The sequence below is a fragment of the Lissotriton helveticus genome, chromosome 7 (assembly GCF_964261635.1).
Source record: "Lissotriton helveticus chromosome 7, aLisHel1.1, whole genome shotgun sequence".
NCBI classification, from domain to species: domain Eukaryota; kingdom Metazoa; phylum Chordata; class Amphibia; order Caudata; family Salamandridae; genus Lissotriton; species Lissotriton helveticus.
Genome location: NC_136068.1, coordinates 1,039,597,467 through 1,039,616,106, shown reverse-complemented (window position 1 = coordinate 1,039,616,106; position 18,640 = coordinate 1,039,597,467). Strand labels below are relative to the sequence as shown.

Genomic DNA, 18,640 nt, shown 5'->3' with positions numbered 1-18,640 from the left:
CTCTGGCTCATGCTCCCCGCCTCTCATCTGCTCCATCCCCTTTTACCCAGATACCTAGTCTCCCTGCCCTGCCACAAGAATCCCAGTACTATTGTGATGTTTGGCTTTTTCACAATCTTATGACTTCTTCAGTGATGTAACATTGAGGGCAGCACCAACACTCGTAAAATTGTTCCAGTGATACAGGCTTGGGTGCCTTTCTTTGACATTTTCATGCTTTCTGGCCTGGGTGCCTTCGTGTGATGTTTCCATGATTTCTGTCCTGGGGGCCTTTGAGTGACGTTTCCATGCTTCATTGTCTGAGTATTTATGTGGTTAGATTTCCATGCTTTCTGGCATGGTTGCTTATGTATGACATTTCCACGGTTTATGGCTTGGAATGGATGCTTATGTGTGACACACACATCTTTATGGTTTATCGCATGGGTGCTTATGTGTGACACACACATTTTTATGGTTTATAGCATGGGTGCTTATGTGTGATATTTCCAAGGTTTATCGCATGGGTGCTTATGTGTGACATTTCCATGTTTTCTGGCCCAGGTGCCTTCGTATGACGTTTCCATGCTTCCTTGTCTGAGTACTTATGTGTGAGATGAGATTTCCATGTTTCTGGCCTGGGTGCTTATGTCAGGTCATCATTTACAATTTACTTTGCTTTGAAAGTTAATACAGCTAAATATGTAATGGAAAATGTGTTGTGCACCGTTGGATTTTCTTTTTACAAAATGTTCTAGAGGGGAGAATTCCACCCCATGCAACACCTCTAGCAGTCGTTAAGCTTGCTGCGCTCGCTTGCTACACACAGTAAGGGGGCTGGTCTAACAACTTGCCAGGGTTGCTGTGGGCTCCCAGTCTGGCCTGGAGATGGTGTGTTGATTAATCAATCATTTTTGTGAATCACAGTGTGTAACTAAGTCTGCACACTGCCACCTCACCCAACTTTTGTTGTAATACCAGAAGCAAAAACTTTAAAGACTTTGTGTGTCTTTTGAGTGAATGCTGCAGGGCTGCCAGGGGTCTGATTTGGAAAACACCTGAATTTGGGTGGGCACAGTAGGATCCATTTGGATTGTCCATGTAGTGAGTCTTGGATGTTAATATATGTGCAGATGCAGAAATGTCTTTGGTGCTAGCTGCAAATAAATATTATTTGTGCATGTTACTTAGATGAATTGTCATCACACTTCGCACATGTCCTGTGTGTTTTTTTCACTTTGCTTCCCTAGAATGTCACGTAGTGGACAGAAGAAGATTTCAAGCTACTTCACCAAATTTAAGCTCAAGATTGATGAGGAGCCTGCTAGCAATCTTGCTACAAAAGACCATGCACTTCCAGTGGATGAAGGGAACAAGGAAGATGAAGTGCGAGAGAAGGCACTAGATGAGAGTGACACCATTACTAGCAGCAGCGTTATCATCACCCATACAGAAGAAAAGACACAAGATAGTCCTCTTAGAGATGAGCAGCATCATGCTGTGGAGATTGCTGTAGAGATGGAGGAAGCTCCAAGCACTAGCAAACAGTCTGGCATATTATCACTGTAACCAAATTCAGACAGAGTTTTTAGGAAAGGCATTCTTCCTAAAGGTTGGAACCATGACAAAAAAATATATTTCCAAAGCAAGCATCCATGGTTAATTGCTAAAGGCCCTAACCTTAGCTATTCCGTGTGTCACCAAGTCCATCATTTTGGTGCTGATAAATCCAGGGGAATGAAATTGTCAAAAGAATGGACTGAGTCTACTGTGAAGGCATATGGCACCAATATAGAACAGCAACAGAAGTCATTGAGGAAAAAGATTGGAGAACATACACTAAGCAAAGCTCGTGTTGCAACGTTAAAAATCTTAGAAAAAGCAAAGAGAGATCCTTTATTGCAAGTAACTGCAAAAGCGCAATCTGTACAAATGTCAGCAACAGCCAGAATATTCTGTGTAACTTATAAGAAGGCAAAGCGAAACAGGCCAGCGTATGGTTTTGAAATGGAGATAGACTGACACCAGTTGAATGGACTAGATATGGGTCGAATTTTGCACTCCAATGTAGCTTGCTCAAACATACAACGCCACATATTCTCAGAAATGAAGAGGAAGATATTTGCCAAAATTATTGAGCTTTCCCCAAAAGTAAGTCTTTTACTAGATGAAGCCACTGCGTTAAATAGGAAAAGTTATTTAATTGTGTACATGCGAATGCAGCTACCTAGCATGGACTCCCCAGCTAATATGTTTGTTGACCTCATTGAACTGAGTGATTTGTCAGCTGATGGCATAGTAAACAGTTTACTGTCTGTACTAAAAAAAGATCCAGTTAATATAAGTGAGGACTTTCTCTCCAAATGCCTGGTTTCAGTTGCTTGTGATGGAGCTTCAGTGATGTTTGGCCGCCACAGTGGTGCTGTAAAGAGGTTGCAAGAAAAAATCTCTTCCAATATTGTAGCCTGGCACTGCTCAGCACATCGCCTGGAACTTGCCGTTAATGATGTCATGAAAGATATTGGTGCTACAAATCATTTCAAAAACGTACTCGATAAGCTGTATTCTCTATTTTCCACCTCTGTTAAAAACTGTTTGGAGCTTAAGGAATGTGCTGAAGCTCTTTACGTTCAGCTTTGCAGAATAGATAGAGTGTTAGATACTCGTTGGGTTGCATCAAGCTTCAGAACAGTGGAGGCTATTTGGAATGCTTATCCTGCTCTCTACAAGCACTTTACTATGCAGCTGATGATGGTTCCCGTGACAGTTCCACACGAAATATGTACACAGACCTAGGAGGGCGGTTATTATCTATACAGTTTGTTACTAATCTTGGCCTCATGTATGATGCTCTTCAGGAGTTATCTGAGTTATCACTCGAGTTACAGAAATGTGATTCTACAATCATTGATTCTCATCTGTCGGCAAATAGCAGTGTTTGAGGCAATGGTAGACAGGCAAGGCAACCATTTCTCACTATGTAAAAAGGCCATGGAAGAAAATATAGTTATCTGAGTTATCACTCGAGTTACAGAAACGTGATTCTACAATCATTGATTCTCATCTGTCGGCAAATAGCAGTGTTTGAGGCAATGGTAGACAGGCAAGGCAACCATTTCTCACTATGTAAAAAGGCCATGGAAGAAAATATATTCCAAGGTGTGGTGCTGCACAAAGGAAAGACCACTGACAAAATCATTGAACAGGGTCAGTTTTTTCGTAGCCTTGCAGAAAATCTAAGACATTGTTTGTTGTCTACAGGAGGAACTAATTCTGCTGACAAAAAGGCTGAGTATGATACACTGAGTAGCGAAGTGAACGTTTTATACAAATAGTACTGGCCTGATGAGCTACCTGCTCTTTATGGTGGAAGTGATATTGGGTCTCTCTGTAAAAGATTCAACATTGCCAGCCGAGAAACCATACGTGCTTACAGAGAGTATAAGGAACCTGGAGGAAAATGAATTAAAAGGCAGTTCAAGGAACTTTTGATGGCCTTACACACTATTGCTATTAGTACTGCAGAAAGTGAGAGGGCTTTTCTCAAACGAATCTTATATGCACATCACAAGAGCATCATTGGTGACTGAAACAATATCTTCTTTAATGTTTTTAAATCTTGTTGGTCCACCATTTAGGAGATTCAACCCATCCCCCTATGTTCAGTCCTGGACAAAGATCAGCTGATGACACTAGGAGAAAAGCCAGGAAAGAAGAGGACTATGAATGCACAAGCAATTTAGACTGTTTCTGGGTTTTTCTAGAACAATAGACGTAGCCCATTCCAATGGACAAAAAGTGTGTCATTGCAATGTTTAGGAAAAGTTAGACTTTACTGTGTCAGGATATTTAGTTGTTCTAGTTTATATAGGTTATTTATTTGCATTTGTACCACTTTGTTGACAGTATCAATTTATTTAATATTGTGTTATAGTTATGCCTTATGCAGCTTTCAACACTGTCTGCCACCGCACCCTAATACAGCGCCTCAGCAACATCGGACTACAAGAGAAGGCACTGGAGTGGATCATCTCATTCCTCGCTGGAAGAACCCAGAGAGTCCGCCTCCCCCCGTTCAGATCCGAGGCCACCGAAGTCATCTGCGGCGTACCACAAGGATCCTCACTCAGCCCCACCCTCTTCAACATCTACATGAGCACCCTCGCAGCCATCGCACGCCAACACAACCTCAACATCATTTCCTACGCTGACGACACCCAGCTGATCCTCTCCCTCACCAACGACTCCGCCAGAGCCAGCCTACACAAAGGTATGAAAGACGTCGCCGAGTGGATGAAGAACAGCCGCCTGAAACTGAACTCAGACAAGAAGGAAGTCCTCATCCTGGGATCATCCCCCTCCGCCTGGGACGACTCATGGTTGCCCCCTGCCCTGGGCACCACCCCCAAGCCAACAGACCACGCAGGTAACCTGGGCTTCATCCTGGACTCCTCCCTCTCGATGACCAGACAAGTCAACGCCGTCTCGTCATCCTGCTTCAACACCTTGCGCATGCTCCGTAAGATCTTCCGATGGATCCCCACCGAAACCAGGAAGACGGTCACCCAGGCAATCGTCACCAGCCGATTGGACTACGGGAACACCCTTTACGCAGGAACCACTGCCAAACTACAGAAAAGACTCCAGCGCATACAGAACGCCACCGCACGACTCATCCTGGACATCCCCAGCCACAACCACATCTCCTTCTATCTGAGAGACCTGCACTGGCTCCCAGTCAGCAAGAGGATCACGTTCTGACTCCTCACCCACGCACACAAGGCTCTCCATGACCTGAGCCCCAAGTACCTCAACAACCACCTCACTTTCTACACGCCCACCCGCCAGCTGCGATCGACCAGCCTCGCCCTCGCCACAGTACCACGCATTCGCAGAGCCACCACCGGAGGAAGATCCTTCTCCTACCAAGACATGGAACTCCCTCCCCATCCACCTATGGCTGACCCACGACCATCTCTCCTTCAGAAAGCAACTCAAGACCTGGCTTTTCGAGCAGTAACGGACCCCTCCCTCCCAGCGCCTTGAGACCCTTCCAGGTGAGTAGTGCGCTATACAAATTGTTTGATTGATTGATTGATTGATTGCCTCTTCCTTGTTTGGATGTTATATTCATTTTTCTATTTAATATATTGTATTTATTTTGTTTTTATGAGACAACTTGCTTTTTTGTTTTTCATTTTAGAACATATATTTATTTGTATTTATATATTATATTTTTAGTTATTTTGTCTTTATATATTTACATTTTGTATGGCACTATGCCTGGTTATTTTACACTAATAGGTATGACTTATTTAAGATACGGTCAAATTCAAACTGCCCAGCCACTACCTATTCCTTTGGCCTAGGTATACCTCAATGATGTTTTGGTGGAGATCACATTTGTCTTCATCTTAAGATACAAATCTTTCATTAAAAAGTCATATTTTGAACATATGCCTCTAATCTCTGTGTTGCCTGTGTCATACAGAACTACATAGTTCCATGTTTTTTTTTACTATTCTGAATGTCTAATAAATACACATATAGCTCCAGGAGAGTAAGTTATAGTAACAAGCCCAATTGGTAAGCATGCTTTTTTATTGTTTCTCTAAAGCAGTAGCTGTAACGGAATACTCCACTATACTGATTACCCCTTCGGCCACTGGAAGTGACAGTGGCTGACTCATTCAAGTGTATTGCATGATTTTATTCAGTTTATCTGTTTGGACTAGTGTTCTCACAACATTTTGTTTTATTTTGTCATATAACTTAAGCTATGTCAAAGTTGTACCTTTGAACTCATTGACTCTGTTAAAAATGGCATGCCCTACCCAGTATTGTCCTTTCTCCAAATCAGCACACAGAGCACTGAAATTGTCCCTTTTCAATGTATTAGTGGTTTTAGCTAATTTATTCCAAAATTGTGCTTTAAATGCACATTTGCTTTAATCTTTTTCAAAATGGTTCACGGGGAACCTCCTATCAAAACCTTACTATGAGGAAGGCTCCCTGTCTGAAATTCAGATCAGGTTATTATATTTGACTTTTAGCAGTGCCACTTTAAGATGTGGGTGGGGCTAATAGAGTAAGTGGATGGAGCCAGTGGAAGAAGTGGGTGGAGCCAGAAAAAAGTGGGTGTGGTCTCCGAGAAACATTTGAGCACCTGCACTTCATATTTTACAAATTAAGCACTGCTAGCAAAATCACATGATTTGCTACACTCTTGCCCTCCTCGGAACTGGCCAATCAGAGGCACTCACTTATTCTGAAGTTTCAACATTTCTTACTGGCTAGCCAGCCCACTTGAGGGAGGCAATGGGATGAAGTTGCAATGGAGAAAGCTAGAAGCCGGTGTCACCTTTGGTTTAGGATCCTGAACTGTGAGACAACCATATTAGCCAAACAAATAACTGCAATTACCACTGACGTGTTTGATGTTTAACAACAACAATTTAATCTCACGGTCTCTTGTGCAAAGACTCTGCCTGGCAACAACAAGCAGCAGTAGCCCTGTTTGCTTTCCTCGTAGCTCTCATGACAAATGTGTTGTAATCTTTCTTGACTACAGTTCATTATATGCAGCATTTTTATACATGTCGGCCAAGGAGTGCCCCCATCTTGAGGACAGACGTCAAAGGCTTACAATGTAGTAGTGCCAAAGGGGTTATAGAAAGCAACAACAGACAATCGGTTTCGAAATGTGATATATAAATCATCAATATATTATTATTTGCATTGCCACATTCACTGGACGGGGTGAAGGCAGGGCCACGCCGAGGCAGTGGTGGACATGGTTGCAGAATGGAGACGAGAATGATGGGTGGTTTGTGGCACTCGGGGCTGCCACACCTCTGATTGCAGCACATTGTCTTAAATAACTGAGGAGACATCAGTCGCCTGTCCTCTCTGCGGCCGGAGATGCCTGTGGGTCGTGGTTCGACATTAGCTCCAGGTGTGTGTCATCGTTGGTCAGCTTGTTCTGGGCCACTGGTGTCAGTACTGGGTCCATCCGGGAAAACTCAGAGGCTCCGAGGAAGGTAACAACTGAGAGCGAAGGAGACCCTTCCTCGACACCCGGCCGCTTACGCCGCAGCTTCCTCCAGGAGATTTTAAGCTCCCTCTGGACCTGGTGGAAGTGGTAAAGTGGGTGTTAATATAGGAACTTAAAATCGCATTTTTCTTTTGAACTGCATGGCATGATCAAATATTACCATTTCGTTACAATGTTCACTGTCCTGTGTATTTATTAAACCACACCCCTCATTTTCAGAAAACAGCATTGGAATTTCCCTGTCACCAAAGAGGGAGGCTACCAGTAGCGGCCGGTGTGTCGATAGAAAGGTGAGGCAGGGGAAGGGGGAGGGGGGAGACAGATAGATGGATGGATGACGAGACAAATAAAAAAAAATTAAAACACTTACGGGCCACATCGCACTCACAGGCTCCCAGAGTCCGCTGGGGCCAATCCTGATGCTGCTTTCATGCTGATGAAAGCAGCATCAGTATTGGCTTGAGTACTGATGTTTAGCGGAATAGCCGCCGCTGAAGACTACCTTCCCTGCACTTCTGTTCCTCTATCTTAGAGTGTTCTCACTATATGATTCATCAGAAGATTTGCTCCAGTGCATTCCTCTCCCCTACTGAGGATTGCCTTAGAGCATAGGGGCGTCCTGTGCTGACTCCCCATGGAAATAAAGAGGATTATGGGACAGCAGGCACCTTCTTTTATGCATTCAGAAAAAAATGCAAGAGGGAGGGAGAAGTAGAGATTAATTTGGCTTTCCAGGGGTATATATAATAATAATTAAAATGGAATGAATCACATAAATCGTTTGTCCAGAGTCTCAGAAAAATTGTGATGGAGACCCTCAACCACATTAGCACAATGGCGGTATATCTTGATTCTCCGCTGCTGTGGTTAGGTGGATTGCGTCATCATTGGGTCTTAACAACTGAGTGTTCGGTTCTCCAGGTGCTCCGTTATCTTCCACAAGGAGAATCACTGTCTGGTTCACAACAGTCATGAATAGGGATGTGAGATCGGGTAAAATGAACTACTTTCAGGTGTGTTATGTCTTTATTGTTATAAGAAAGGGATAAGGTTAAAAGTTACGAAGGTAGGTGCTAGTATGGATACTTTATGGGGGGGCGTGGCTTGGCCGCTGCTGGGAATGGACGTGTGAGCTCCGAGCTCCGCCACGGCCTTCCCGTTTATCCTGTGTTTTAGCCCCTTCGCTGGCCTGGCTGGCCGGGGCTTGACCGCATCCCTGCCCGCGACTTATCGGGCTCTCCCTGGAGCAGAGACGCTGTCCCGGCGGCAGCGCGGGGACGCGCTGGGCCCGAGCTCTCCGGCGCGGCACCGGCCATTTTGCAGCGGCCTGGGTGCTCGGCTGCATCCCCGACCTCGGCTGGACGAGTGGCCGACCTGCGGAGTGAGCTGCCCGGCCGCCGACCACTGTGAGGGTCGGTGACGTCACGACCGGAGCTCCGGCAGCGGAGAACGAGCGGCCCAGCGGGTGCGCTGGGACACGGAAGACTAGTGGAGCCCGTGAGCTGAGGGGCCAGGCCACAGCCGGGGCTTCTTTGACCTGAACCCGGGGCACCCGACTGGACTCTAGGAATCGACGACAGGCGGAAGGCGCCTTGCTGCCCAGCTGCTTTCCTGATTGACCACCGCGGACTTTGGCGGTGAGTGCCCCAAGGGGGCAGCGTGGGGGGCCTCCGAGGTGCCTGGGGCCTGGGGGAGCCTGCAGGGAGCTGTCGACGTGCCCCGAGGAGGCTGCTGGTTGGGCACTGTAGCCCTGGGACTGGTGCTGATCTGGCGCACTGTAGCGCTGACCCCCCCCTGGCCGATACTGGGATCCACGACTTTCGGGGGACTCACGTGCTGCCAGCGGCGGACTTCCTACTGTGGGGTGTTGGGCCCGGTGCCCCCTGCATTGTGGCGGGCGCGCCTCAGGGAGCGACCCTGCAGCTGAGGACCCGCCAACGCGCCTTGCGCCCTCGACGACATAATTTTGGAGGGCACCCTACGCCTGCGGCCGGCGATCGCCATGGGGAGACGCCAGAAACCCCAGACGGAGGTGGAGGAGGGAGCAGCATGCAGCCAAGGCTCTACAGTGGACATATGCTCGACCCCGGGCCTGCCACAGGCCCAATTGGAACAGATTTTGCAAGCCATTGCCGATACCAGGGAGGCATTGCGCCAAGACATCGGACAGGTGTCCACGAGCCTGGGGCTTCTAAGGGCGGACCACGGTAAGCTGGCGGACCGGGTCATGCAAGCGGAGATCCGAGTGGACGCACTGGAACCGGCGACCAAGGCGACTGATACTGCGCTGGGGGAGCTGCGACACAGGGTGTACCTCCTGGAGCAGAGGGCGGAGGATGCGGAGGGGCGCAACCGCCGCAACAATATACGCGTGGTTGGCCTGCCCGAGAAAATTGATGGGGCGGACATGCTGGCTACCTGGAGCCCTGGCTGCGCGACGTGGTGGCTCCGGAGGGTCTGACCCCTTTCTACACTTTGGAACGCGCTCACCGAGTACCTGCTCGACCTCCTGCTGAGGGCCGGCCGCCACGACCGGTGGTGGCGCGCTTGCTGCATTACAAAGACCGTGATCTTATTCTGCGAAAGGCGAGGGCGCTAGGCCCCTACCGGGTGGACAACGCTCAGGTCTCCATCTACCAGGATTACTCGTTTGAGGTCCAGAGGTAGCGCTCCACCTTTCTGGCAGTCAAGAAAGCGCTGCGAGAGGAGGGGATCCGTTACTCCCTTTTGTTTCCTGACCGCCTGTGGATTATGTTGGATGGTAAATCCTTCTTCTACAATTCCCCGGATGAAGTTTGGGACTGGTTGGAGCTCTACAAGGCTGGTGCGGATGGTCGTCCCGATTCTGGGGAGCAGCGGAGGATGGCGCAGCGACCCAAACGGACCAGGAGGCCTAGGAGGCGACCGCCGAAGGCTGGGACGCCATCTGTCTCGCAGACTGCGCTGGAGCGCGAGGAGGCCCTTCGGGCGGTCTCTAATATTTCCCAGGCGGTGGCTTCGACATCTGCAGTGGAGACGGGCTCTCGAGAGGGCTCAGAGGAGGTGGTGTCGGAGGAATCAGGTGCCGGTGGTTCCGGGCCGCCTCATGTCACGCCTGGGACAGCTGATGGTTTGTTGGACGAATAATCCCCTGGACCCGCCGTGCTGGTATTGTATTTGCAACTGGGCCTTTGTCTGGGCTTGGGGTGGAGGCATGCGGCTTGGGTGAGCGGAGAGCTGTGTTGTTGCGGAGGGACTGCCTTCTGCCGTTGGTGATTTCTACCTCTGCAGGGGTGGGGATGTGGGGCATTTGGGGTGCATTGGGGAGGGCCGGCCAGGTGACACGGGCAGCTCACGGTCTGTTGGACGTAGCGACAGGCCACCCTCCCTATCTCACACCTATTGTGGGACTCTGGTAGTTACCGGAGACTGTTATACTTGGGATATTGACTTTTGGATGGGACTCTACTGTTTGGGGCCCGTTCTGGGGGTGGGTGGATATGGGATTGTTGGGCGGTTTTCCAGGGCTGGTTTTGGGAGGTTGTCAGTGTGCCTAGACTTTTATCTTTCGTCCAGACTGTATTTGTTGCTCTGAATGGGGACCCTACCTGAATTGAAGTGTGTGACCTGGAATGTGCGGGGACTGAACTCTATGCTGAAACGCCACAGGGTGCATGCTTATCTTGTTCGGAGGGGGATTCAGATAGCCTTTCTGCAGGAAACGCATATTGACCAAACGGAGGGGCGGGCTTTACAGCGCAGGTGGAGGGGACAGCTGTTCTATACGGTCTATTCAGCTTTTGCGAGGGGGGTTCTGATCTGGGTGCGGGCCGGGGTCCCTTTCCAACCTTTGCAGACATTGCTTGATCCTGAGGGGAGGTTTGTAGCTGTACAGGGCCGCCTGGATGGGAGAGACGTGACTCTTTGCAGCGTCTACGCCCCAAATGTGGAACAGACTGCCTTTTTTGTACGACTATCAGGGAAACTGGCGACAGTACTGGCCAACGCGGTCTTGATGGGGGGGGACTTTAATTCTGTATTGGATGTGGAGTTAGACAGGTCTCACCCTCCTTTGGCGCAGGCGGCAGCACACAGACTGGCGAAGAGTAGGGGAGAGTGGCAGAGTGGCTGGGGCCTGGTTGATGCATGGCGGACCCAACACCCGACAGAGAAGGATTTTTCGTTCTATTCCCCCCGACACGCGCTTCATGTTCGCCTTGACAGCATTCTGTGCTCGCCGGATGTTCAAAGTTTGGTTCGCCACAGTGAATACTTGGCTAAAACAATTTCTGACCATAACCCTTGTCTCGTAGTGGTCTAGTGGCTGCGGCAACGCCAGGCTATACCGACCTGGCGGTTGAACCCGCTGGCATTGGAGGATGCGGTGTTTAAGGCCGAGGTGGGCAATGGGGTGGAAGGCTATTTTGCTGCTAACGCGGACACTGCCTCCAGTAGAGCATTGGAGTGGGACGCCTTTAAGGCGGTGGTTCGGGGAGTCTGTATTTCGGCTACCGCGGGAGTCCGTAGGACTCTTCTGCAGGATGTTACGCGGAGTGAGGCTCGTTTGCGCGAGGAGGAGCAGCGTCACCACGTGGCCCCTGACGCTCGTGCGGCGGTTTCGGCTGCGGGGGAGGAAGTGGCGACGGAGAAGCTGCGCTGCTTCGATTATAAGGAATTTCTGACCCGGGCTCATGCCGAGCGCGACAAGGTGGGATCCCTCCTGGCCTGGCTGGCCGAGCCGGGGACCCGCGGTACCCCGATTGTGGCTCTGACCACTCCGGCAGGGAACGAGGTGTACACCCAGTCGGAGATCAATGACCAATTTTTGACATACTATGTGCACCTTTATAGGAGCGAGATGCCGTGCGTGCCAGAGGAGCTGGATGGGTTTCTCCAGGCGGCGCGGCTCCCCCGGCTCGACCCTGCGCATGCGGATCGCTTGGGCGGTGACATCTCTGAGGGAGAAATTCGAGTCGCCATTAAACACATGGTTCGTCGTAAAACCCCTGGCACGGATGGGCTGCCGATCGAGTTTTATGCAGCCTACGTGGATATATTGATACCGCGCTTACTGACGGTTTATCGGGAGGCCTGGGAAACCGGGGTCCTACCTGCGACTGCTCGTGAGGCCTTGATAATCCCCTTACTGAAGCGGGGCGGCGCAGCTAGCTCACGCTCGGCCTATCGTCCACTGTCCATGCTTACGACGGACTATAAGATCCAGAGTAAGGTTCTTGCGACGCGGCTACTGGCTCACATGCGTGCTTTGGTGCATTCAGACCAAGCAGGCTTTATCCCCCAACGCACTACCGCCACCTGTGTGCGCCGGCTGCTTCGGGTTATGGGGGGCAGTGGTGCTGGTTTGCCGGGTGCTGCTGTCTTGTCGACCGACATTGAGAAGGCGTTCGACAGCGTCGAGTGGCCGTACCTACTTCGAGTGCTGGGGGCCTTCGGGTTGGGCGAGCGGTTTGTGAAGTGGACCGCCCTGCTTTATGCTGCGGCCACGGCTCGGGTCAGGACAGGGGCTACCATCTCCGCTCCCTACGGAGTGGGACGGGGGACCCGGCAGGGATGTTCCCTGTCCCCCCTCCTGTTTGCGCTCGCCATAGAGCCCCTAGCTGCTCATGCCCGTATGGGCCAAGCGTATGAGGGCCTTCAGCTGAGAGGCGACACACACTACATATCCCTCTATGCCGACGACTGCCTACTGTTTTTGGCTGACACGGATGTTGCCTTGGGTGGAGCTAGGCATCTGCTGGCGGACTTTGGCCGATTGTCGGGGCTGATGGTCAATTGGGGGAAATCCTGCCTCTTTCCGTTGGTGCCGGGGGCGGACGACTCCCAACCGGAGGGTGAGCTGCGATGGGAATTCCATTGCCTCCCTTATCTAGGCACGCACATATACCGATCACCGTTGGACCTCCTGGAAGGCAACATTGAAAGAGCGATCCGGAGCCTACGTGGCTGCATGGGATTCTGGCCTTCGCTTCCGTTATCGGTCGCGGGGCGAGTGGCGTTATTAAAGATGGTGGCACTACCCCGTCTCTTATACTTGTTCCGCACGTTGCCGATCTGGATCCCGACATCGGTTTTCACCAGACTTCGCTCTTTAATTACTGAGTTCATTTGGGGAGCGGGCAGGAGGCGTGTAGCGCTGACCACGTTGATGCGCCCCAGATCAGATGGGGGACTAGCAGCCCCCGACTTTGAATGGTACTATCTGGCGGCACAGCTGCAGTGGCTCACCCAGGCAGTGGCTTTGGAATTCCGAGGCCCAGAGGGGGCCGCAGGCGCCATCTTCCCGAGACACGTTATTTCCTTTATAATTCTAGGCCAGAAGCTGGACCTTTCCCAGCTCACTGGGGAGGAGCGGACGATTAGAAACTGCTGGCTGCGGTGCCATAGGCGGTCCGGCATTGCTCGCCCTTATGCTCCCGAGATCCCACTAGGGATGTGCACAGCTTTCCCGCATGGGGGGGATTGGTCTGCGCTGGCGACCTGGGAGGAACTTGGCCTGCAAATGTTCGGTGATTTGTACAAAGAGGGATCGCTGCTCTCGTTTCAGGAGCTGCACGACGCTTACGGCCTCCCGAGGGGGGACTATCTGTTGCATGCCTCGCTGGTGGCCGGTATCCGGAGTCATTGGAAGAAGGGCCTTTCTGAACCGCCGACATCTGCGGGCTGTCAGTATGTGGTCATGGCGGCTGGCACTCACAAGGCCATCACCTGCCTCTACCGGAGGCTGTCGACTGCGCCGTTGCAGCCCCTAGATGGGCTGAGAGCCAAATGGGAGGGGGATATCGGGCGACCGATCCCTGAGACGGCATGGCCGCAGCTTTTGCGGCGAGCGTGGAAGGGCACTAGGAATGCCAGGTTCCAGCTGGTCCAGTTTTTCTCCCTTCACCGTGCATACTTGACGCCAGCTAAGATCTCGCGATATTTTGAGGGCGCATCCTCACTCTGCCCCAGATGTGGTGTAGAGGACGCGGATTTTGCTCACATGTTATGGTCTTGTGTAAAGCTTACTGAGTACTGGGAAGCAGTGGTGGCCTGCCTGAATGCTGTCACGGATCGGCACATTGAAGCGGACATGGGCGTCTGCTTACTGTTGTGGTTCCCTCATACACCCCGCACTCGCATTACCAGCAAATTCTATGATTTGGGCCTGATATTAGCCAAACGAGAGATCACCATGCATTGGAAATCTAGCCGGGGCCCCAGTTACTCGCGATAGTGGTCCGCTCTGGAGCGGTGGGCGAAGGCAGAGAGCGCATTGCGGCTGCGACAGGCCAGGCGGCTAGATGACGACAGCGCGTTAGAGTCGGCGAGAGCATGGGAGGCCCTAGTGACTGCACTCCAATTGCCAGAGAATGACCAGAGTGAGGATGGCGAGATAGCGACTCCATAGGGTGGCTCTGCTGTGAGGTTCCCCGTTCCCGGTGCAATACACCACTGTAATATGTAACGACGGAGATCTTGGGGGTTCGGGTCCCCCGTTGAGGTGCACTACCTACCTCCTCCCCTCGACTGGGTTGGGGAAGTGACTGTCTGTTTATCAGCTATTAAGAGAGTCGAAGCTGGCGCACTGACCAGGGGGGTGGGATCCGGGGAGGGGGCGGTAACGGGATTGTTATTGTTAATGGCATCTGATCAAGAAAAGTGCAGTTCTCCTGTGTCATCGGATGTTTCTGCATATATTGCTCATTGTGTTGCACTGATTTGAACTGATATGCCAATAAAAATTGTTTTACAAAAATAGTATGGATACTTTATTGGTCCATTGCACCAGGTGAAAGGTTGGTCGACATGTTTCAGCCTTGCTTTGCTCGTACAGGTCAGAAGGCTTTCATCAGGATCAAGGAGAAAACTTCTGCATTATGAGGAGGTGGTGTGAGTATGCAGGTAAGTCAATTCACTTACCCTTCTTCGTAAGCAAGTCTTTTGATGCGCAGGCTTATGAAGTGTTATAGCTACCATCTTGGTCTATTACTCATATTTCGAAAAAGACGTCTTTCTTCGGGGAGACGGAAGTGCGACTTATAATCCTTGGTTATGAGAATATACGGCAGGTTCTGCTGCTGTCCTTGACGCCCCAGAAGTCATCTGCACTGACCAAGCCTCCGGCAGGTGTCTGGGCAAACTTCACCAGAGCTTAGGTGGCTTCTGTGAGTCTTCAAGCCACAGGATAAGAATGGTAAAGAGACAGGACATAGGAATAATAACAAGCTATTTTTATGGTTACTCTGGGCCTTACCGAGATGCTCTTGTCTGTCAGTAGAGCAGACATCATGACCTCCTCATCCTTGGTCGAGGGCCATCGCCCATATTTAGAGATCCTTGTCTGCCTGCCTGGCATCGACATCTGTTCTTTGAAGGATACAGTTCAGGCATTGTTTTAGGTTCCAACGAACAATCACCAGAACAGAGGTACAATCACTTTGTAGCTAACAAATGGGCATAACTGGTGTATTTGGTAAGAAACACTCTTTGTCAATTTTGAGTTGTTGGAATGAAAGCTTACACTTCAACAAGAGATGTGGAATGGGGATAGCTGCCTCTTAAGCAGATGCAAAAGTTGTTTCCTTGACTGATATCTGCAGTGTGGACAAAGGCATTCCTAAATATATGTATTAATCTTTACTGATTTAGCCTTTATTGCTATAGTGTGGCAATAGGTTTCCACAAGCTTCCTTTCTGCACGGATGAGAAAGTGAACAGCGATCATTTTATGGAAATTGCTCTGACACTCTTGGGGCCTTGAATGTGCCTCACCAAATTATAAAATAATTTGTCTTGCCATCGTCTTCATTTTACATTGCAAGGTTAAGAGATCTCCCAACCTCCGCCCAAAACAATCTTCAGGTTCCTGGGTAAGTAGTGTGATAAATCAGAATTGAGTAATGTGTGTACTGGACACTCTGATTGGTTTATGGATCTTCCCTCTATGGGATGCCGGGGTGGAGGATCCATAAAACAACATGAATAGGAACTCTGTTTTGTAGGAGTTCAATTTGATGCGGTCAGATGTCATTCAGTGTTGGACGTAATCTAGAATTTTGGCCATAATAGATATATGTCAGGGGAGGCCACTTTTTTTTTTAGTTTGAAAAGCTTTATTGAATCAGTTAAGAACAAGGGTGCAACAATATAATATTGCAACAATTATAGAAAAAGAACAAAAACTAACAGGTAAAATGTATGATAAGGAGGGATGAAAAACTGATGAGAACAACCGATATCAAAGGAGTGAAACCGGAAAATGGAAGCATTAATAAAAGGTTATACGTTAAAACAAATAGCGTTTTACAGTGTTTTGAATAAGGGGGATACAGAAAGGAAAAAAGAAGAAGGGGAAAGAAAAGTATGGAGAGAAAAGAAAAGGAAAGAACAGAAAAGAGAGGAGGAAATTAATTAGTGGTGGGTGTCATCTGCATACTGGTAGAGTAATATGCCAGAATCTATAAAAATTTCACCAAGGGTGTCCAGATGTTCCAGGTCGGGTGTGGAGTCTTGGGGGGGCTCCTTCAATTAAATGAGTAGTTTCAAGAAAATGCCCACTATCTTAATCGGTTGAACTGATTTGTAATACTAGATTCAAACACAGAGCACCTAGCCAGGGCCTGGCTATCACCAGTATGCCGATGAAGTGTAAAAAGACAATACACGTGGGGCTTCATTTATGAGAAATGACGCATCGCTGCTTGAAAGCAGTGATGTGTCACTTCTCAGTGCGCACTCCTTGCGACATACCTGAAGCGTCATATTTACTGTATGACGCATCATGTCGCAAGGAGTTACAGATACGTCAGTATTTCTGACGTATCTGTATGCGCAAAAGTGACGCATTGCTGCAGTGTGTCACAAAAGCGATGCAACTCCAGCAATGCGTCCTTTTACAGGGGGCAAGCCCCATGTGAAAGGGCCTTTGTCAGTCTTACGCCTGCTGTGAGGCAGGCGTAAGATTGTGACGCAACGGCATCCTAGAAGTGACGCAGTGAAATCTCATAGATTTCACTGCGTTACTTCTACGGGGCTTTTTGCGGGGGAACGCCCACACTCCTGCACACATTATAAAGTTACGCATCTGCTTAGATGCAACACTTTGTAAATAGTGCGCAACAGGAGGCATGCCGCCGATGCGTAACAAAAGGTGATGCATCGGAAGCGCAAAACTGACTCAAGGCCTCATAAATGAGGCCCATGGAATCCTCCCAGGCAGACCCAAGTGTCCAGGTAATGCAGTATCCCATGTATAGATAGTCAAGGACCTGTCACTAAGTGTCACTGGCATTGAGGCTGCACAAACAAGGGAACAACACATGTACAAGAATCCGATGGAAGAGAAAGGAGTCAGTGCACCGCGGTGTCCGCGTGTTGAGTATTCTCTCACTTTGAAATCAGGGTCCATTACTTTCATTCGATAAGTGGTCGACACTTGCACTCACCTCGTTTGCAGCAAAGCAGTACAGAACGGACAGGAGGCAGCCCTGGAAGTAAAGAAAGAGTGAGTCAGACATGGAGAGACCACCTTTGAAGCATACAGCACTGTCACAGCTCTGCTGGGGGAGGGGTCTGCTGTGGGGGTCTCGTAGCAGTCGCAGGGCGGGTGGGTACACTACGGTGGGCCCGCAACACTCAGGAGGCACTGCTGGGAGGGAGCTCAGGCTGATGGGGTTCCATAGCAATGAACGTCCCTCTTCTGAGGTTCACCACAGGGCGGAAGGGGCGTTATTCCCCAGGCCCCAAGCTTTTTCAGGGCCCTACGCCCTATGCTCATGATACAACAGTTATATATAGATTTTAAAGAAATTCTACCCTGTTGAGTCTTTCGTGGCAGGACGTGTGTTTTTAAACCTAGAAACGGCGCTCATCCTGTGGGAGCCCCCCTGGAAGCCGATCAAGTTGCCAATCGCGAACGTGGAAAATAAACCTTCCGGTGAGATTCTCAATGTGGGGAGGTCAGGTTTCTCATTGCGAGTGGTTGCGTATGCTCACAATAAGTAGAGCCTCTTCTCTCTATCTTTGCTTCTGTCTTCATTGTACTCAATATTTGTTGAGCTCGCGTAGTGCGAAGTGCACTTCACGTAGCACTACTACGCGAACTACACCCAAGGTTACACAGGCTCATTATATACATGAACTGCCACTAAGTTCCTTAAGGTCGTGCATTGCTGTAAAATGAACGCCTGGCAGCTTCTGCTGGACTTATGCAATGACACTACTGCAGCCCACAGTTTATTTTTTGATGAAGAGCTGGGTTGGGGAGGCCACAGCTGGCCACCGTCCAAAGTGGTCACTCATTAATGTCATGATCTTAATTGTTCATTATGCCATATGGGTCAGAAGCCATATGTTTATTTTCCCTGTACCGGATCCCTTAGCAATTCATGTAAGGCGATTTTTCTGTGATGTGTGCATGGGTGTCTGATGTAACGTCGAGTGATGTAATCATATTGATAATTAGGGCAAGGACTCTCACACAAAGGAGAAATAGAAAGAAAGCCAGACCCAATCTTATCTGTATAACCTGTGGGCTATGTTTCTGTAATCTGAATTAAAATCCCACACGAGGGCACACTCGTGATACGACTCCAAGGGCCCGGCTTCTCAGCGCTTTACACAGCAGCT

At 49.6% G+C, this 18,640-nt stretch overlaps 1 protein-coding gene across 1 annotated transcript in view; it reads right to left on the bottom strand.

Annotated features, from left to right (window-relative positions):
• Positions 1-6,871: 6,871 nt before the first annotated feature.
• LOC144769378 (glucagon-like peptide 1 receptor) overlaps positions 6,872-18,640 on the bottom strand; it is a 368,429-nt gene continuing 356,660 nt past the window's right edge. Inside the window, exons 11-12 of the mRNA XM_078653433.1 lie at positions 17,458-17,499; positions 6,872-7,108 (exon numbers count right to left, since the gene is read on the bottom strand). Of these exons, the coding sequence (XP_078509559.1) occupies positions 6,872-7,108; positions 17,458-17,499 (279 nt within the window). The remainder of the gene's footprint in view (positions 7,109-17,457; positions 17,500-18,640) is intronic.